This window comes from Melopsittacus undulatus, chromosome 2 (genome assembly GCF_012275295.1).
Source record: "Melopsittacus undulatus isolate bMelUnd1 chromosome 2, bMelUnd1.mat.Z, whole genome shotgun sequence".
NCBI classification, from domain to species: Eukaryota; Metazoa; Chordata; class Aves; order Psittaciformes; family Psittaculidae; genus Melopsittacus; species Melopsittacus undulatus.
The window spans coordinates 2,348,527-2,368,767 of record NC_047528.1 but is presented as its reverse complement, the minus strand read 5'-3'; the positions used below and the strand labels follow the sequence as shown (position 1 = coordinate 2,368,767).

The window sequence follows — 20,241 nt, the reverse complement described above, 5'->3', positions numbered from 1 at the left end:
CACCCTCAAGCATCGGTTTCGTGCTAGAAAACACCACTCCGGTGGTCTGCAGCACACCCGCATTGTATTTCAGACAGTTTAACTTGGCCAAAACACACAAAACAGTTGTTATGTCTTGGGGCCAGAGGGGCAACACATGAGCTGGGGGAAAGCTGGTGTGCAGTGTGAGGGGGATGTGCTCCAGAAAGGGACACCCACTGCTCCATAGCCCTTGCCTCAGGGCCAGAACACTTGTTAGGCCCCTCTTATTTGGCAGTGTATCCATGACCTATGAGTCTTTACATGTCTCTTTATGCGATCTTCATACATACCTCAACATTAACTATGGCTCCATGGGTGAAGATGTCTGGCTATATCCACAAAACTAGGCTATGGGGAATGGAAAAGTGCTGAAGACTTGAGATCTACAGTTCAAAGAGGGGTTTTCTGGTCCTGTAGACTGGTTGGCATGTGGTACGTGCTCCCCAAGAGTGAGTTGAAACACCAATGGAGATGTAGGTCCTCCCCTTGGAGAGATGCAATGGTGAGGAAGACCATGAAAAGCTTCCCCCCACCCTTACGTCTGTGTTCTTTGACTTCTGCTTCAGCTTTGAAGTTCAAATAAAAGCAGAAACTTGAAAGAAAACCTCATCCAAAGCTCCCCCAGAGGCAGCTTTACCCCTGCAGCCATAGTGAGACCACAAGCTGTTTGCTTGGGGAGGTGTACCTTGCCCTGCTATTTCACTGGCACTCAGCAGAGTCTCACCTCCAGCTCAAACCCAAAGTCCATATCATCTTTGTCTGCCCAGCGCTGAGCTTTTACATTTGACCCCTCTAATAATGACATTACTATTCATGGAATCATAAAATCACAGAAGGGTTTGGGTTGGAAAGGACCTTAAGATCATCCAGTTCCAACCCCCCATGCCTTACACCAAACCATGTCACCCAAGGCTCTTTCCAACGTGGCCTTGAACCTTTGGGCAACCCATTCCAGTGCCTCACCACCCTCACAATAAAGAACTTTTTCCTTGTATCTGACCTAAACTTCCCCTGTTTCAGTTTAAACCCATTGCCCTTGTCCTATTGTTAATGTCCCTTGGTCATCTTCATTAATACAATGAATACCTTATCTCTTTTACTCTGAGGATGGATTTTGCTGAATCCATTCAGCTATTGCTTTATGTTATGAATTTACTGTTATCAGTGCGTTCTGTCTTTCTAACTTGGATGAAAACTCCACAAAGACAATAATCAATCGTGAGTAAATACACATTGCCACACACTTCACAACAGATTTACAACCTGGATACCCTCAAGACTTCTAAGTAAAGACCATATGGGGGCTTTTCCCCATACACTTTATTTGGAAGGTGTTCCTGGAAGACCAGGGCTCAGTGGTGGGATTGGGAACCAACTGAACCAGACCCGTAGTCATGCTTATGGGATTGCAAGCATTTTTAATGCTCTTGGAGAAAACACCAAACAAAATAGTTTGGAATTAGGTTGAAGGTACTTAAGACTGATATTTTACCCAGAGGCAGAATATATCAGGCAAGACTCTTGTCTTTCTATCGCTCACAGATAGAAGGGAAGGGAACTCATTTGATGTTCGCTCTGAGTAGACCTGCCTCGAGCCTACCATGCATTCTTAATATTAGCCCTAAAAGCATTCCAGGTACAGTTCTAGATGCTGAAGGGATTTCAGAAATGCCTTTGTGCTGCATGCCAAACTGCTCAAGGCAGGGCTCCATTGTGTCAGCAGTTTCCAATCAAGCCTTTCCATGCCTCTTTTGGGGAGTCACTGAAAGAGTTACGCATTAAATGGTGAGCAAAAGCTTTCCATAGAGCCTAAAAACTGAGGTTGCTCATTGCAGCTGCTGTAGGTGGGTTGGGGTGTTCTGCTGAAGGACCTGGTCCCATCTGGGTTCGTATGGCAGTGGCGAGAAGAGGGGAATACTTTTGTTTGGCTTAGTTTGCACATTAACTGGGGTTTGCACCAAATTTCATCGTCATATTTTACAATTCCATCCCAAGCAGGAAATCTAGACTATGGATCAGTGGCTGCCCTAATTTTTATTGGCATATCATGATCTTTATTGGTGGAATTATGAGCTAGCTGGGCTTTACAGTCTTGTGTAATGAAGCCAATACATTACTACCAGCATGATGTTTTAAATTTAATGTAGCAAAGAACAAAGTTTGTTTTCTCCTTGCTTTTGTTCTCTTTCTTTCTCTTTCTTTCTTTCTTTCTTTCTTTCTTTCTTTCTTTCTTTCTTTCTTTCTTTCTTTCTTTCTTTCTTTCTTTCTTTCTTTCTTTCTTTCTTTCTTTTTTATTCTGTTTTCTTCTTTTCCTTCCTTCTTCACAGACTGGTTTGTGTTGGAAGGGACCTTAAAGCTCATCCAGCTCCAACCCCTGCCATGGGCAGGGACCCCTTCCACTGGAGCAGCTGCTCCAAGCCCCTGTGTCCAACCTGGCCTTGAGCACTGCCAGGGATGGGGCAGCCACAGCTTCTCTGGGCACCCTGTGCCAGCGCCTCAGCACCCTCCCAGGGAACAGCTTCTGCCTCAGAGCTCAGCTCAGTCTCCCCTCTCTTGGGCAGATTCAAGCCATTCCCCTTGGTCTGTCCCTACAGGCCCTTGTCCCAAGCCCCAGCACCTCCATTCCTAAGCCAGGATCAAACCCATCAAGTTGCTTAGCAGGACTTTGTGTTCCACTTCCAAAAAGCTTAATGAAAGAATAAATAATAATAATAAAAAAAACCTTTTTGTGACTTTTTTTGTGTGCTTTTGTCATGATTTCGGAATGAGAATGCTCACAGCAGTGATGTAAAGGATGAGAGGATCAGGCCCCCAATGCTGCCAGAGGTGTTGCTGCAGCCAGAGGAGCACATCTGGCTTCTCAGATCCTAGGACCATGGGTTGGCAGCATGAGCAACAAGAAGGAGCTGTGCTTTACTTGTAAACCACACCAAGTTATGATGGTGTCACCACAGAACCATAAACGTTGAGTCCCACAATACCCGTTTTACAGTCTCCATCCAGCCCAAAGCCTTGCTTCAATATTGCTTGCACATAATCTTCGGTTTGTAACATTTGCTTAATTCCTTCTTGTTAAAAACCCCAGAGGAAGAATAGGCTAGTCCTAACCTCTTCTGGCCTGCAGTTCTGAGCTATTAATCTGTCATGTCAGCATATTTTATTAATACTCTTTTCCTGCGGACGAGAGGTGGAATACATCATAAGTCACTTACCATCTGCTGTGTGAGTGCGTTGTAAAGCATCTTTCTTCCATAGATTATTGCTTTGATAGATTAGGGGCTTGTACAGCCGTGATGCCTCATCCCATCAATTTTAAGCTCCCAGAAGAGCCTTCACGGCTGAAGTATCTGATCAGTGTAAAAGTCTTCAACAGCATCTCACTGTGCCTCTGCGGGCTAAGAGAGTGCTATTACACCCACTTTCCAGATGAGGACATGGTGTCCCAGGTTTCTGATGCATTGCTTAAATAGAGTGCTTTCTCCTTCTCTCCCATCCCTGGCAATGGGGAGAGATATGCAGGTCTAGAGGAGAACAGCCTCTTCTCCAGGTTGAATCAGGGATGGATCTGGATTCTAGGGGTGCCTTGTAGCATCTCAGCCTGTGAGCCATCTGCTCTGCATTTTGGAGGCTGAACACATCTACACCAGCAGCTCCTATGGTCAGAGCTGCATCAGTGCAGTTGGGGTACTACAGACCTTGCCAGAGCAGCAGCATCTGTGGGTGCAAAGCTCACCCACTGCTGTCAGAATCCTCATGTTGTTTTAGCTGTATTTAAACCTGGGTGCTTAAGAATGAACAATTGTGCTGAGATTAAAGAAAATGAGAAAGAGGGAGGCCCTAGGATAGAAGGGGCTTTTTTCAGCCTAAAGAAGGCATCTAAAGAAGGGGGATGACCCTGAAGTGCCTTGCTCCATCCCACTGCAACTGCAAGATGGTGTCATCCCTTTCATTGCACTTGTTTTTTCACATTTGCAGAGATGAGGGATCTGTGGGCAGCTGATACATCAGTGGTTCCCATTCTGCCTACCCTGATGCAGTGTCTCACAGCACATCCATGGCCTCCTCTGACCTCACACCAACAGCTCCACATCCCTCTTGTGTTGTTGCCCCAGAGTAGAGGGGGAAAATCCCCTTCCTGAAGAGCTTTCCAAGCTGCTGGTACATCTGAGCCACTGACTGCATGAGTTTGGCCTCAGAAACCAGCAGTTCCTGGTGTACTGGAGCTGGTGTCAGACCTGAAAACCACCTGATCTTAAGTGGTCCTTTTGGGAAAGCTCAGTCTTTCTGAGGAGGGCTTGGAAAACAAGGACTGATCAAAGGCATGGTTGAACAAGGGGCACCAAGTGCCATACATCAAGTTAAACTTCATAAGCCTGGGGTTTTGTATGAAAGCATGTGTTACCTGCATAAAGAAATACAGTGTGAAGAGCTCAGGAATAGATCAAACATGAGGCATCCATGAAGATGGGGAATAAAGATGTCAATCAAAGGAATAAGGCATATCAGTCTGTAGTCCAAGAGTTGCTGAGAGGCCATGGTAGTTGGGATGTAGCATTGCCCAGCTGGATTTTCACTGTATCTTGCTCTCCAGATAACCCAAATCAAAGTGGACCACCACTCCTTGCTGCCCCTAAGCACTCATCTCCCTCATCTTGGCATGCTTAGCACCCCAAAACCCTCACCTACCCAAAAGCAGTTCAGCATTCTCAGGGTTAAATTGGATTTGGTGTCCAACCAAGACCTGGCAGCTGAATTTTAGCCCAGCATGAGATTTTTTATGGTCAAATTATAAACCCCAGAAAAAGGAGAAAATATACCCCCCAAAAAAATCCAGTCTGGGGTTTATAATGGAAATCATGACAGAGCCCTGATTGTAGTAGCAGGAACAGCATCACTCTTACATGGTCATAAACTGGTACTGTCCTGCGGGGTATTGTAAAAGGGAATAAAGGCGTCTAAAGTGCATTTGGTACCCACAAAACCTGGGAGGAGGTGGGTGCCATGACTGGATGGGAAAAGGGCTGCTTGCCAAGATTAACTTTAAAGGATTAAATCTACTCCTTGCTGTAAAACATCGTCTATGGTGTCCCTGTATCCCTGTGTTGAGGGAGGTGAGATGCTGAACTGGCCTCTTTGCAGGGGTCATGGTGGTTCTTTGCACCCTTGAGGTAGGGAAAATGAAACGTGTCCATTTCCAGGATGGATGGTTGTCTATATGTGAGTAAATCCAAATTATATTGGGCTAACCAATGCTGAACTGCAGTGATTTTTCATTATGTGGGTCTAACAAGGTTAGGCTCAGTCTTTCCATAGAATCATAGAATAGTTAGGGTTGGAAAGGACCTTAAGATCCTTCCAACATTAAAGTAGAAAAGCAAAACGTAATAAAGCTTCTGCACCTGATCTTTATTATTATCTGGGCCATAAAGGGAGGCAAAGCAGTGGTGAGTTGCTTGCAAATCCCAGCTTCTGAACTCCTGCTCTAGATGCTGAGTTTGCAATGAATTTGGTCCATCCTCTCCAGGACTTCCTAAAGATCTAGTGTGAAATGTCCCAGCCTGTGGCAGGGGCTTGGAACTAGATGATATTAAGGTCCTTTCCAGCTCAAACCATTATATGATTGTATGATTCTATGGAGCAGAAATGATATTAGGCTCCAGCAGAGAGAATGATACAATAAAGAACAAAATACTCACATTTTATTGCCTTACTCATCCATGGTTTCTTGAGTATGACTTATGGAAGCTCTGTTTTACACTGATGCAAGCTTTATCTGCTGCTGTCTTGGCCAGCTCATTCTTAATACCGAGACCTATGGGCCTCTGCTGACTTTCTTGGTTAAATAAATTCAAGAAAATATAAACATTAATGGAAGCCTCTTTATTTATGGCTAGATTGGAGCACAGCCTCTTACACCATGGGTCCCATCCAAACCCCATTCATCTGAAGCCTACCGACATCCCTGCATCAGGCCCTATCTTTGGGCTTTTCCTTCTCGCTATAAAAGGGGCAGTTCAAAAGTCACTTTAAACCCGATTACATTATCCCATAAAAGCCATTCCACACAAAACTCCCAGACTTTGGCACCTCCGGGGAGGCCGAGCATCGGGATGTTTTAGTGGCTGTTGTTTGAAGGCTGAAGATATTCCTCCCGCAGCGATGCCTCTCCCCCTTCTCCTCTCCATGCCAACCATCCCACACTCTAAATATCTCCTCATGAAGCGTTTTGCAATGCATCACGAGCTGTTTGTGGCCAAACACATTGTTTGCTCTTCTGGATGATATGGAACCTACTTGCAGCTCTTCAGACACTTTCTCATATTGTTCATTGCCAAACATTGATTTGTTTTGGCCTGGTTGGATGGGAGAAAGCTTTCTGCTGCTTTTATTAGTATTGTCTTATTATTGTTTATTCAGGGATGCTTTCAGCCACATGTGCTTGGATAACGGCTGGGTTGTCATTCCTATGTCTGCCTGGATGCATTCTTATGCTTCTTCCCTTCGCCCCTATATTTTACCTTCTCCAGTTCAAAAAAACCCCAAAACAACCCCAAACCACCACAAAAGCAAGAAAACCAAACACCACCCAACAGCCAAAGAACAGTTGCGTGCTCTTTTTGTGCTGAAGAAGAAAGAAGCAGCACAAAACGTTAAAAACATGGAAAAATATAGGAGTTGTCCCATAGCGGATTAAGATGAGTCAGTAGTTGAAGCTGTTGTGTTTTCACATGGAAGTAGCAAGTTCTGGGTTATTCTCTTAGCATAAAGACTTATTGTTATCACAGCTGTGGGAGGGATAAAAGGAGCAGTGAGAAGGAGGATCAGCTCCTTGGTGAATATGAATTATTATAGTTTATTAAGGCTGTGGCTTTTCACATCTGATCGTGTCTTGTTGGTATCAATAGAGCTTTTACATGGAGTCAAGTGGGGACTGGATTCAGAAGCTAAAAGGCAAGAAGAAAGCGCTTGGTTAGACCTCCAGAATGGTGAGAAACAGGGAATCTACCCAAAGCATCAATCCCTAAACCTCTGTGTGAGCACAAATGCATCCTTTAGGATGGCATCCAGACTTGTTGGGTTTATAGACAGTGTGGTCCTTCCCAACTGTGCCTGTTTAAGCATGTGGGCATCCAGGCATGGTATGTGTGGTGCCGCAGGATTAGGAAGCTGCCAGTCTGACAGAGTGGGATAATACAAGGCATCCTGATTCCTATATATCAGTGTTTAAAAATAAAGAATACTATTTATATGCTTTGTGCCAGGGAATTTGTGTGCATATAGTAAGAGGGATTTTGTACCCTCTGGTGTATCACAGTACTATAGTCAACCTACAGACCAGATCTAGGAACTGCTTGCAGGTTGGTTGCACTATTTCTCACTGAATTTAGGATAACAACCTTGACTTCCAGGGAAAATGGTATGTTAGGCAGGTGGGATGGGATCTCCTCTATAGGATACAGCCTATGTAAGCTGGTGAAACAGCACTATAGTCCCAACTAGGTCATACCAGCATGGCCACACTCTGCCACACGCATCCTTTGGAGGCATCCAGAATCCTCCTTAGATCCATCTCACAGGGGCTGATGAAGACCTGGGATGGAGGTGGGATCAGACAAGAGGATTTTGCATGATGTCTTAAGGCTTTTGTGGCTTCTGTGCATGCAGCTCAGCATGGGAAAAGTCTGCTTGCATTTTGCCTTCCTTTTCAAGCGCATCAGCACTGGTGGGATGTGGGTATGTACCCGGGTATCACTGAACCATAGAATGATCAGTTCCAAACCCCTGCCACAGGCAGGAACACCTTCCACTATAGCAGGTTGTTCCAAGCCCCATCCAACCTGGCCTTGAGCACTGCCAGGGAAGGGTCACCTAAGGTGGCTCAAACAAGGCCCTACTTCTCTTTCCCATTACCTCACCTTAATGAACTCCCTATAACCACCCTCCTGCCAAGCCCTGGACTTATTGAGCGAAGTGACAAATGGCTTTCAGATCTGCCTTGCATTTTGCTGAGGAGAGAAGGAGCTTTGTGAATATTTACCCTGCAGATTTCCTCAATTAAAATAGCTTGGAGAGTATTTGTTCTGTAGATTCCATGCAATTAAGTGAATAAGCGATAAGAAGCAGCTCATGTTTTCCAAGAGCAGGATGATGTCCAAGCGATAGCGCAGCAATGGCAAAAGGAACAGATGCCTGCTTGTGTTTTTATGCCAACCTATAATTAACCCTTGGAATAGCTATGGAATAAAAATCAAGTAACCCAGTGCAAAGTCAGGCCCTGAATCCATACTACAACCTCTAAAGTTTAACCAACCCAAGTGCAAGGTCCTACACCTAGGTTGGAGCAATCCCAGGCACAGCTACAGGTTGGGCAGAGAACAGATTCAGAGCAGCCCAAGGAGGAGGACTTGGGGGTGTTGGTCAATGAGAAACTGAACATGAGCCGGATGCAGTGTGTGCTCACAGCCCAGAAAGCAACCGTATCCTGGGCTGCATCCAAAGGAGCGTGACCAGCAGGGAGAAGGAGGTGATCCTGCCCCTCTGCTCTGCTCTGGTGAGACCTCACCTGGAGCATTGTGTGCAGTTCTGGGGTCCTCAACATAAGGACATGGAACTGTTGGAACAAGTCCAGAGGAGGCCACGAGGATGCTCAGGGGCTGGAGCAGCTCCTGTATGGAGCCAGGCTGAGAACATTGGGGCTGTTGAGCCTGGAGAAGAGAAGCTGCATGGAGACCTCAGAGCAGCTTCCAGTGTCTGAAGGGGGCTACAAGGATGCTGGAGAGGGGCTCTTCATTAGGGACTGCAGTGATAGGACAAGGGGTAATGGGTTGAAACTTAAACAGCAGAGGTTTAGATTGGATCTAAGGCAGAAGTTCTTTACTGTGAGGGTGCTGAGGCACTGGAATGGGTTGCCCAGGGAAGCTGTGAATGTTCCATCCCTGGCAGTGTTCAAGGCCAGGTTGGACAGAGCCTTGGGTGCCATGGTTTAGTGTGAGGTGTCCCTGCCCATGGCAGGGGGGTTGGAACTGGGTGATCTTAAGGTCTTTTCCAACCCAAACCATTCTGTGGGTCTATAAATCTATGATTCTAAAGTTCTCTATCTTGATCAGAACTTCACAAACTTTAATGATAGACATGATCCATCATGGAAGAGGAACCAAAGACTGTAATTAGATGTTTGTAGGTAAACAGGAAGCCTATCTGAGCCAAGAAAGTGGAGTCAGAGACAAATCACACCAAGATCAGGAAGAAATCACTCAGGAAAGGAAATCAGTGCTTTCAACAAAAGGAGTTCATCTCCACTCTTTTCCTGGTAATTTTCATTAAGAACTAAATAACCAAATCTGGGTGTTTCTGAGAAAGGATTAAGGGGATTTGTACCTGGAAGACCATTCCTTAATAAAACTACCTGGAAGATAGCTCAAGCTGGGATGGCTTAAGGATGTCTGAAGGATGTCTTAAAAGATGCCTAAGAAAATAAAAGACCAGCTTATTGGAAGATGGGCTTGGAGCAACCTGCTCTAGGGAAGGTGTCCCTGTCTGTGGCAGGGGGTTGAAGCTGGATGAGCTTTAAGGTCCTTTCCAACACAAACCAGTCTGGGATTCCATGAATCCATAAAGCAGAGTCATCTGGGACAGATTTTCCTTGTCCTAATGGTTCCCGGCTGAATTTAAAGGCATTGTACTTTGCCTGGTACCTTGCCAGCTCTTGTCAGTTAGGTCACAATGTGATTATGCCATTAATTCCCTTTCTGTCCCAAATCTCCATCAAAAAAAAGCATCCTTTTTATCACAGTTGCAAATAGAAATACTTGCCTAAGATGGGGCTTTGGGATCCTTCCCATTCTGGGTACTGTAGGTTCTCCATTCCATCCATGGATTGCAATGAACCAAAGTGACCCATGTCTTATCTTGGTTTTGTCTGAAAATGTGTCCTATCAGCAGAATAAGTCATGACTGGATCCTTAGGAGTGTTCAGCCCCTTTGGTCACAGCTGGGTTTGAAGGATATGCACACAAACAGCATAGGAATAGCTTCCCAGAAGCTTTTACAGCATAAAATCCACCTTTCCTACAAGGAAACTTGTCTAAAAACCTCTCCAAAAGCCCTTTGGATAACCTGGCCCTCATTCTGCCTTGCATGAGGTGGTCCCAAGACCCACTGAGTCAGAGCAAAACCTGGCGCAGCTCTCTCCTGGTCCCTGCTTCCCACTACAGAGTCAGAATGGATGTTGGGATCAGGGACTAGGTTAAAACTGGGCAGAAATAGGGATGTCTAACAAATGTCTTGCTCACAGATGAGGTGTTTTTACTCTCAGCCAGCATTTACAAAGCTGGGACCATAATGGCAGATGCTCCCCTGAATATTTAACACTATTCCCTCTATTCCAAACAGGCTATTCAGGCATTTTCCCCCTTTCCAGTCGGTCTCCATCTCTTCACTCTTGCAAATCACTGTTATTAATTATGCACCCACTGCTAAGCCCTCATGTGAGGACTCAGAACACCATAGCAAAGGAGGGGTTACTGGGCTTCATAGGGAAGAGAAAGCACTACCCCACCCTGAAGGGATCCTTCAGCATTGGAAAGAGGAGCTGACAGCTGGTTTTTATTAGGATAGAGGCCTTTTAAAGGCAGTGTTGGGGTAGGGGTGGGACCTTTGGTCCGGAAGAGAAGCGTGTTCTGCTCAGTCCCAAGGCTGGAAGGTTGGGATTGCATGGTCTGCAGCCAAATGGTGCAAGAGTCATGAAGCTCTGCTTTGATTTGCTCTGGATGGTGATGGGAACTGGGCTGGTGCAGTGGGACAAGAGCTGGCCACTGCTGTGGCTTGGACTGGGCACTCCTGCAGCATAGGTGATGAGTGATGGTATTAAAGACAAGGTGAGGGAGACAAACAGCACTGAAATACAAGGAAAATGAGCTGTGGGTCTGAATGCAAACCCTTTGCAAGCAGGTAAGCAGGGCATTAGTGCACAAAAATCCCTGTTACTTAATGGCTGGGTGGGAGGAGAAAAGGGGCAGAATAAAGCAGAGCTATGAGGCTGCAGGCTTGCATTTTACCCTGGAAAATGCTATAATCTTCTGTAAGGTGTTTGGTGGGGGAGAAATCTCAGGTTGCTGCAATCTTGCTGCTTTATAGGGATGGCTTTGCATGCCAGAGGAGGACAAACTGTGGCCTCATCCCCTTTTGAAGCTGTCCATGTTATAACTACAAAGGAGTTTGCCTATGTGCTCTGTAAGATCTGGCATCCATCACCAGGGTTTGGGCTCTATGAGAGCCACAGAGCATTCACCTCCCTCTGACTGTGCCTTCTTGGGACAAAAAACCCATTTCCATCATTTGCCTCAGAGTTGCCATGTACCACTGAGGTGTAACTGGAGCTGCATCCCCTCCACATGCATAGCAGTGATGTGATAGATGCTCACACATTGCTCCTGTGCACCCTGTTACCTGCCATGGTGTGCTCCCATTTTAATTCCCTGGCTGGCCTCAGAGCAACCTCATGTTAAAAAAGGAATAATCCATTTCTGAGGAGCTGTTTTCCATTTCCCAGACATGTGGCATTTCCCACTGGATGCTGCACAGACCAGGAAGGGCTGTACCCAGTCTTGTATTTACCCCTCAGAACTATCAGTGCTTCCTATAAGGCAATCTAGGGAAAGCATTCCTTAAGTCCAGAGTGCTTGAGTGAGTGCAGAGGAGGCCATAGGGATGCTGCGAGGGCTGGAGCAGCTCTGCTCTGGAGCCAGGCTGAGAGAGCTGGGCTGGGGCAGCCTGGACAAGAGAAGGCTCCTGAAGGGGAGAGCTGAGAGCAGCTCCAGTGCCTAAAGGGGCTGCAGGAAAGCTGGAGAGGGGCTTGGGACAAGGGCCTGGAGGGCCAGGCCAAGGGGAATGGCTTGAACCTGCCCAAGAGAGGGGAGACTGAGCTGAGCTCTGAGGCAGAAGCTGTTCCCTGTGAGGGTGCTGAGGCGCTGGCACAGGGTGCCCAGAGAAGCTGTGGCTGCCCCATCCCTGGCAGTGCTCAAGGCCAGGTTGGACACAGGGGCTTGGAGCAGCTGCTCCAGTGGAAGGGGTCCCTGCCCGTGGCAGGGGTTGGAGCTGGATGAGCTTTAAGGTCCCTTCAACCCAAGCCAGTCTGGGGTTCTGTGAAACCAGTAACTGAATAGGGTCAAGAGCACAGACCCATCACTGACCTCTAATTCATCATTAATAGGCATTGCTCAGTAAAGTCTGGTAGGACTTGGTGGAATTCAGATAGATATTTCCCAATGTGTGGATGCATTCACCCTGTTTTGGGTACCAGAGCTTAGTTTCCCATGCCCGTTGCACACCAGGCTGGTAAATGACCATTAGCCTGAAGTTACTGGTATTTATAGCTGAAGCCTATGTCTGAAGATGGTCAGAATACTCATTTAAAAGGGAGGAATCCCATCCCGTCCCTGGCTGTGCTGCCATATGGCACCTTCCAGCCACCATTCCCTTCTCTATGAGATTTAACCCCCCCCTCCAGGACATTTATCAATGGCTCCTTTGAGCTTCACACACAGAACACACCCCAACACTGGGTGAAGTGCTATCCTAACCCCTCTGCGGGTGTGATGGCTTTCATAGCTCATTCATAGCTCACAGCATCTTGAAACTCGCTGATAAAACCCTAATACCACAGCCCACAGTGCACATAACTATGTCACATTGATAAATATTTGCAGAGTGCCACAACTTGGCACAGCTCTATAGAGATGTGTTAAATAAAGGAGCACAGCCGCCTGTTCCAGGACAGTTTATGCTTCAGTCCCGGTTCTGCATATGCTTAATGTTATCCTGAGTCATCCATAGAGGGCCTTCTCCTATAGGCAGGATGGAAGAAGAAGAAAGGGTGAGGAGTAGAAGTGACTGATAAATGATGCTACTGAAACAGCATGGGTGGGTCTGTGGGTTTAGGGATGCAATAGGTTGGGGGAAACTGGATGGAGAAGGACTTGGGGTGCTGGGTGAGGAGCAGCTCCCCATGACCCGGCTTCAGTGAGCGCTGGAGCCCAGAACCCCCCCATGTGATGGGGCACCCCCAGAGTGTGAGCAGCAGCTCAGGGAGGGGATCCTGCCCCTCTGCTGTGCTCTGGGGTGACCCCCCTGCAGCCCTGATCCAGCTCTGGGGCAGCAGCACAAGAGATGCTGCAAAGCCAAAACGGGTTCTTTGCTCAGCAACCACTCGTATCCACTGGGTTAAATGGGTTTGGAAAGCCCAGCTCTGATTTATTTGTTGTCACATCAGTGTGGCGAGTTCTCTTTCATGGGAAAGCCTGGAATATGTAGATCAAGTTATCTTCTAATGGTGGAAATTGTAATAGCTTTGACTCACAGAAGTAGTGAGCAAGGTAACGATTGCTAGAAATGAAACCCCATATACATCCCCATAGGTATCTCTTCACTTTCCAGGTGCCCCAAAAGCATCCATGCTTTGCCACCAGACCCCACTGTGTGCATGAGGAGCAGGAGACAAAGATCTGCAACATTTCTGCTATGGACATCCCTGATTCATCAAAGCACTTAAATCACACAGTGTCCCATAGAAATTAAAAGGAATTAAACATGTGCTGAGATGTTATGGCACAAACATGGGCCTTGGGGGTTCTCTATGCACAAAATCATCTCAGGTTAAAGGTTTTGGTTGGTTTTACAGTTCCTAAAGCTCTTCCTGAATAACCCCTATATGCATGCGGTTAGTCCAGAGCACAGATGATCCTAAGGTCTTTCCCAACCCTAACCATTCTATGATTCTATGGTAATATCCTTAATGTATATACATCCTTTCTCACTAGCCTTCTGGTTCCGTACTCTTTATCCCACCTTTTGGCTTCTACCTCCTACATCCTCCTGTCCGGATGAACACTGTGGACAAGCAGCTCCCATGAGGGCTGCAAGGAGCAGATAATTCTGCCCCTAGCACCATTATTTATGGTTCCCAGCATGTTGTCCTCTCAAAAGAAACCTTAACAAACTGTTAGGGCTCAAGATAACCATAAAGAACCATCTCCCCCTTTTCATATTCCTCCTCCACACCATCATTTTGGGTCATTCAGCTCATAGCCCTAATATTTAGGCCATGGAGTGCTGGTGGTAGGACTTGCCTTGGTGTGTTGTGTCTGCACAGCTCCAAGCACAGCAGGTGCCTCCTGCAAGATCATGAGTATTATGACTACTGCTACTCACTACTTCTGCTCCTATTGATTAATAACAACCACATTTCCCCAGCAGCCCTTTAAAGATTAAGGTAATATGGAAAAAGGCTGTTTGTACAGAAATCAGGGCATTTGCACAGCAGAGCTGGACCGCAATCGATATTCCAGGCAGTGTAAATAAGTCCTCCTTGTAGGTACATGTATCTGGGGGGCACCGGGGTGGAAATGGGGGTCTATAGCAGTCTGAGCACTTATGGGCAACTGTCACACATAGAAAAATGGACACACTGTGCAAAGCTGCTGGCAAAGCCGGGTCTTAAATAAGGAATAGTGCCCTGGGGAGCTTGGGGTTGTGTGTATGGCGTTCTTTGCAGTTCCCATAGGAAAGCCCATTAGCGACCTGTGTATATGAACGCGATCTTTCCGGCACAGGGACACACACATAAACATATGATGCTGTATAAATAGCTGTTCCCAAAATAGACCTTTAGGAAACGTATTCTCCGTCTCTTGGTCCTGGGACTAAAGAGTTTATTCTGCTCTTTCCTTCCACCTGACAGTCACAGTTACCCTGAGTGGTCAAAATGACACCGGTGCTTTTGCAACCAGCACCCTTTAGTTCAGTCCACAGCTGACACAGACTCATGAGGTTTGAGGTTGAGGAGCCAGTTGTGCTTTGCTTTCTTAAGGGTATTTTTTCTTTACCTTTCTTTTTCCTTTTCTTTTCTCTTTATCTTTTTTTTACATTCTCCTTTTCCTTTTTCATTTCCTTTTCCCTTTCCTTTTTTTTTCTTTTTCTTTTCCTTTTTCCCTCTTTTCATTTTCCCTTTTTATCTTCTCTTTTTCTGTTTCCTTTTCTCAATTTTCCCTTTTCTTTTATATTTTTTCCCTTTTCTTTTTAATCTCTTTTTCTTTTCCTTTTTATTTCCTCCTTTTTTCCCCTTTTCCTTTTTTCCCTTTTCTTTTTAATTTTCTCCTTTTTATTTCTCTCTTTTTTTTCTTTCTCTTTTTTTCCTCTTCCTCATTTTCTGTCTCCTTTTTATTTCCTTTTCTTCTCGATTTTACCTTTTTCCTCCTTTTCCCCTACCACTCAACCCCCATCCCCACCCCTGCCGTGAAATCGAACCCCAGATCTCAACATCTGAACTTCCCACCGCTTAAACCCAGATCAAACAGCAGGAGGCTGAGGACCCCGAAGGCTGCGGCAGGACCCGGCTGGGCAGGACGCGCACCCCGCAGGGGCCAATGCAGGGCAGTGATTTATCCCTCAATGCCCGGAGGAGGAAATCCACCTGACGGCATGAAAACTATCATTGTCCTTTAATTGCGGAGCGCAGCAAAGCCTCGGGAGAGGTAACGGAGGAAGGTTTCCGGTGAACCCACGAACGGGCTATTTCTGCTGCTAATCATTAACCGCTCATTACAATAACGCACTTGGGGCACCGGCTCCCGGCCCCTCGGTTGGGGGGGGATCGATCCCCAAAGGGGGATAACTCAAGCCCCGCAGGGGGATGCGCGGAGCCCTTTGTTATGCTAATCTGGGCTGACATCACGCCGCATATCAAAGCCGAGGGGGCCGCATATAAGGAGGCTCCGAGGGCTGCCCCGGCAGAGCCGGTCCGGACCCCGAGCAGCCCCGGAACGGGTGCAGGTAAGCGGGGAACAGCGAGAGGGGTATGAGCCGCTGCTGGGATATGGGGGAGCGGGGAGTGACCGGATGGAGCACCCCGAAACGCTGAAGGGGTGGCCAAGAAGAGGGCAAAGAGAGTTGGGGGGGTTAAAGGGAGGGGGTGGCTTGAAGGCTGTAAGGGAGATGGGAGACGTCGGGAGGGAGGTGCAGGGATTGCAGAGACCCGGTGGGGTACAGGGAAAAGTGAACTGTGGAGGCTGCAAAGGAAAGAGGAGATCCAAGGGGATGTAGGGGCAGAGGAGGTTTGGAGGCTGCAAAGGAGGGGGGAGACCCTGCAAAGGGAGGATGAAGGGAGAAGGGAGACCCAGGGGAATGCAGGCAAAGGTGGGTTTTGGAGGCTGCAAAGGAAAAGGGAGACCCGGGGGCATGCAGGGATTGAGGAGGTTTGACCTGGGACCTGGTGGGGTGCAGGAGAAAGGGGGGGACCTAAGGATTGCAAGGGAGAAGGAGACCCACAGTGTGAGATGGGTGCACTGCATGGGAGAGGGGAGACCCAAGGGCTGGAAAGGTCCCTTCTGAAGGTTGAAGTGAAAGGGGAGAGCTGGGGACTAAAAGGGAGGGTGAAGATGGAGAAGGATGTGGGGACACCTAAAATGCAGGGGCTGCAAGGGAGAGGGAGACAGGAAGGGTGCAAGAGGCATATGGGTTGCAATGGAGAAGGGAGATGGAAAGAGGAGACCCGGGAGCTGCAAAGGAGGGGAGAGGCTGTATGGAGAGGAGAGACCTGGGGCTGGAATCAGCCCCACCACCTTGTCCCTGCTCCCCATCCTCACTGCAGGTCAACTGGGGATGCGCTATCCCTGGGGGAGAACTGGAGGTTGGCACTGGGTTCAGGTGGATCTTTCCTTCTTGGGTGGGAAAGCTGGAAAAATGGGATGGATACTCACACATTTCCATATAATCCATATTGCCTATTCCTATCTTTGGGATCGGACTCTTGGAGGTGTTGGATGGGGGTGTTCTCAGTGCACAGGAGTGGGGCTGGCTGCAGACAGCCTCGGGTAAAGGGAAAAGAAAGCATTGAGTTAAAACCAGCTCCAGTTTTTAGGAGCCCACAGGCCACTTGCTGCTGGTTTGATCAGTGACCCAGAGCTCTCCAGAGCTGTAAACATCACGTCTGCCCCTAAGAGTCTCCCTCCCCTCCCCTTGCAAATTCCTCTTGCAAACGTAACCTGTGCTGGGCTGAGTGGAAAAAGGCATTATTACCTCCCCAAGTAACAGGGGTGCGAATGCAGGCCAAGCTTGCAGCTCTTAGGGTGGGCATAGGGGGATACATCACTTCTATTCCTCCCTGGGGGTTGGAAACACCCCCCAAGAGTGTGTTTTGTTTAAGGCAGGGGGCAAAGCAGAGGGTGATGTTGTCTGGTCAGGGTTAGCGAGAGGGTTTTAGAGCATCTGAGCCATTTTACACCCGACTCTTGTGTTGTTCAGCAATTCAGCAGAGGGAGATAAGGGGTCTGAAATATCTAAATGGACACTAAAAGGCATGGGCAGGATTAAGGGCTGAAGGTTTCCAGTGTGCTTATGGAAGGGTGGGAAGAAAAGAGCTTCCAGAGATTAAGAGATACAGAAATACCCCGAAACAAGGAGCATGGCTGGGTGCTTGCAGGAGCACTGCCTTTAAGGGACACATTGAAGCCAAATCCAAGCAGGCATTAAGGAAAAACAACCCACAGTGATGAAATCCTGCCTCCCTTGTAGTCAGTTGGAGTTTTGTCTCGGACTTCAAGGGAACAGGGAACTTGCCCCTAGAGGTTATTAAAATCCTTTGTAATAACAGCACTTCTCTAGTAACGCTTTACACCAGGCGCTGGGGTTGGGGTAGCCAAAACCCAGCCTGAATGGAAAAATACACTGCAGATAGCAGGGAAAACACCCCCAAATATGCCTTCCTCCAACCCAATTGCTCCCAAAATGGAGCTATCAGGGCAGAAAGCTGCAGATGGGACAAATCCCAAGCTTGGGGTCAGGTAGGATGTTCTTTTCCCAGGGTATGGGGTTCGCTGAAGTGATGCCGACTGCTCCAGCCATTCCCAGTTGTATCCCGAATCCCTATGAGGGTGCAATGAGGGGGGATGCCAGTGTGCAGTATGACTCCCGAGGTGCAATGTGGCAGGCAGGGTTTGCTGTTTATTTTAGTATTGGCTTTCTGCTGGGGTGGGAAATCACCACAAAGACCACAGAGAGCAGCCCGGAGCGGTGTCTGAAGTGAGTAAGTGAAGGGAAACCCATTTACTGCTATTAATACCACTGCTAAAATAAGCAAGCAGTGCCCTGGAGACACAGAGGAACCCGTCTCTAAGAACTGAAGCCCTGCACCTGGTTTGTTTGTGTGCTTGGGCTGAAGAAGAGAACAACAGCAGTAAAAGGCAAAGGGAGGAAGGATCCTTAAGAGCTTTTGTGTCCTGTTGGCTGCTCCCTGGAGTCAGAAATGTGATTTCATGTTTACGGAGTTGCAGCCTTTTCCGTGAGCTCCAGGTGCCCGAGGACTTGGAAGGAGTGAGAGGCAGAGTTAATGAGGTGAGAAGGAAAGCAGAAGGGAAAAGAGCAAAAGGCATTTTGTTGTAACAGATCAGACCGAAACATCTGCAGGGCACGGGCACCTGCGTTGGGTTGGGCTGTGCTGCTTCCATCGTTTGTCTTCTCTGCAGGAAGAGAAGGGAGAGGAATAAAGAGAGATGAATTTGGGCTCGTTTAAGGATTTATCTTCTTTTTGTTACACAAACCTTTTGGAGAGAGAAGGGGGGCAATAGAAAACCTGAAGCAGCGAATGAAGCCTTGCCATGTGCAGGGTTAACTGGAAACACACAATCAGACCATAACTCAGGGTGTAATTCAAGCCATACGGTTTGTCTGTCTGTTGACTCGGAAGGTTCTATCAAGGCTTGGCGAGGGAGGGGACTGAGAGGGGAGAATCCAAACCCTTCGTGATTCATAAACCACTCCTTTGCAATAGGGATAATAGAGCTCTCTCCCGCGACGGCTCGCTCAGCCTCGGAGCTAACCGTGGCTCGTGCTCTTTCTCTCTCCTTTCAGGTTGTTCAACTTCCAAGGACCAGCAATTCCCAAGCTGAAGGGAAATATATTGTGCAAAAAAACAGGAAAACCCCTTTTTTTGTGTTCTTTTTCCTTTGGAGAAGCCGATTTCCTTCATCAAGTGGGGGAAAGTGGAGAAAATGAAGCCGAATCCGCGAGTTTTCTTAGCTGGTTTTCTGTCCTTGCTTCTGCAGACGGGGCTTTGCTATGGGATAAAATGGATGTAAGTACCTGCCTATCTCTCTGTGTTTTTAAAGCCTTTATAGGCATTGCTGGTCTCCTCCCCAGTTTTTGCTATTTGAGGCACGCTGTGAAGCTGTTTAAAGAGCAGCGAGCGCTGCGTCTCTCCAGGCATTCATTGATTTCAAGTGTGTGTGTACTAGGGGCTTGTGCTAACAATACGTCTCCATCTTCTTTCCAAAATATGCATGATTTAAGCTCTCTTTTTATCTTCTCCTCATTGATACCCAAGGAAAAGCACACACTTGAGCGCTCACATGAGCCACTTCATGAAGTTTCTAGCATTAGCTCTTACCATGCTGGGAAACTCTCCCACTGGGACCACTGGTCGTGCTGAGTAGGAGATGAGAGCAATAGGGACGGCTGCTAAGATAATGCCGCCAATTTCCAACCACAGGGGATGCTTGACAGATAACAGGGGGGGTTTGTGGACCTTTTAACCTCTGGATTTCATGAAGGGTGTTAAAAACGAGGCGGGGGGGGGAAGGAGGGTGAAGGAATACCAGGGAGTGTGGTCAAGTCTGGATTGAGTTTCCTCGGAGGTAATGTCACTGCAAACCAAGTGAAAACATCACTATCTCATTTCTTTGCTTAAGCAAGCAATCAATTAGTTGCTTGCTGCAAAACAAACAAACAAGCCCCTCCAGCACCCATCTGGTTTCATGTCCTCGATGAGTGATGTCTTTCCTATTCAGTTTTGAAGCTGTGCACAGGATAAAGGAGGGGATGTGGGCTAGCCCTAAATGAGCATCTTCCGTAGAAGAAAAAGCCCAGTTAAATGCAATGACAGGAAGAGTTTGTTGTGTAGGGTATAGCGTGTTGAGGTGAGGATCTTTGGGTTAGGTGGAGAAACTGGGATGAGAGGTCCCTGCTTTGTTCTCCTTATGACACTGGCCCTGTGCTACCTCTCATTCCCATTTCACTGTCCCAGTCATTGTCATTTGAGGCTCTCCTGGAGTCACCTTTTATAAAGGCTCTCTTAAATCTGGATATCTGCAGATTAAAGTATCTTGTTGGAGCCAGTGTTTTCAATGCCCTGCATGCAGACAGGGGAGATATGACCTTCCAGGTGGCAAT

General features: G+C 47.4%; 1 protein-coding gene across 3 annotated transcripts in view; it reads left to right on the top strand.

The window, feature by feature from the left end:
- The first annotated feature begins 15,735 nt into the window (after positions 1–15,735).
- WNT11 (Wnt family member 11) overlaps positions 15,736–20,241 on the top strand; it is a 28,519-nt gene continuing 24,013 nt past the window's right edge. For 2 of the 3 annotated variants that reach the window (XM_034074387.1, XM_034074385.1), the window contains exons 1-2: positions 15,736–15,849; positions 18,925–19,147. In XM_034074387.1, coding sequence (XP_033930278.1) covers positions 19,065–19,147 — 83 coding nt within the window. In that variant the 5' untranslated portion in view covers positions 15,736–15,849; positions 18,925–19,064. Of the gene's footprint in view, positions 15,850–18,134; positions 18,409–18,924; positions 19,148–20,241 lie in introns of those variants that run through there. The other variant, XM_034074386.1, reaches the window with a different exon arrangement.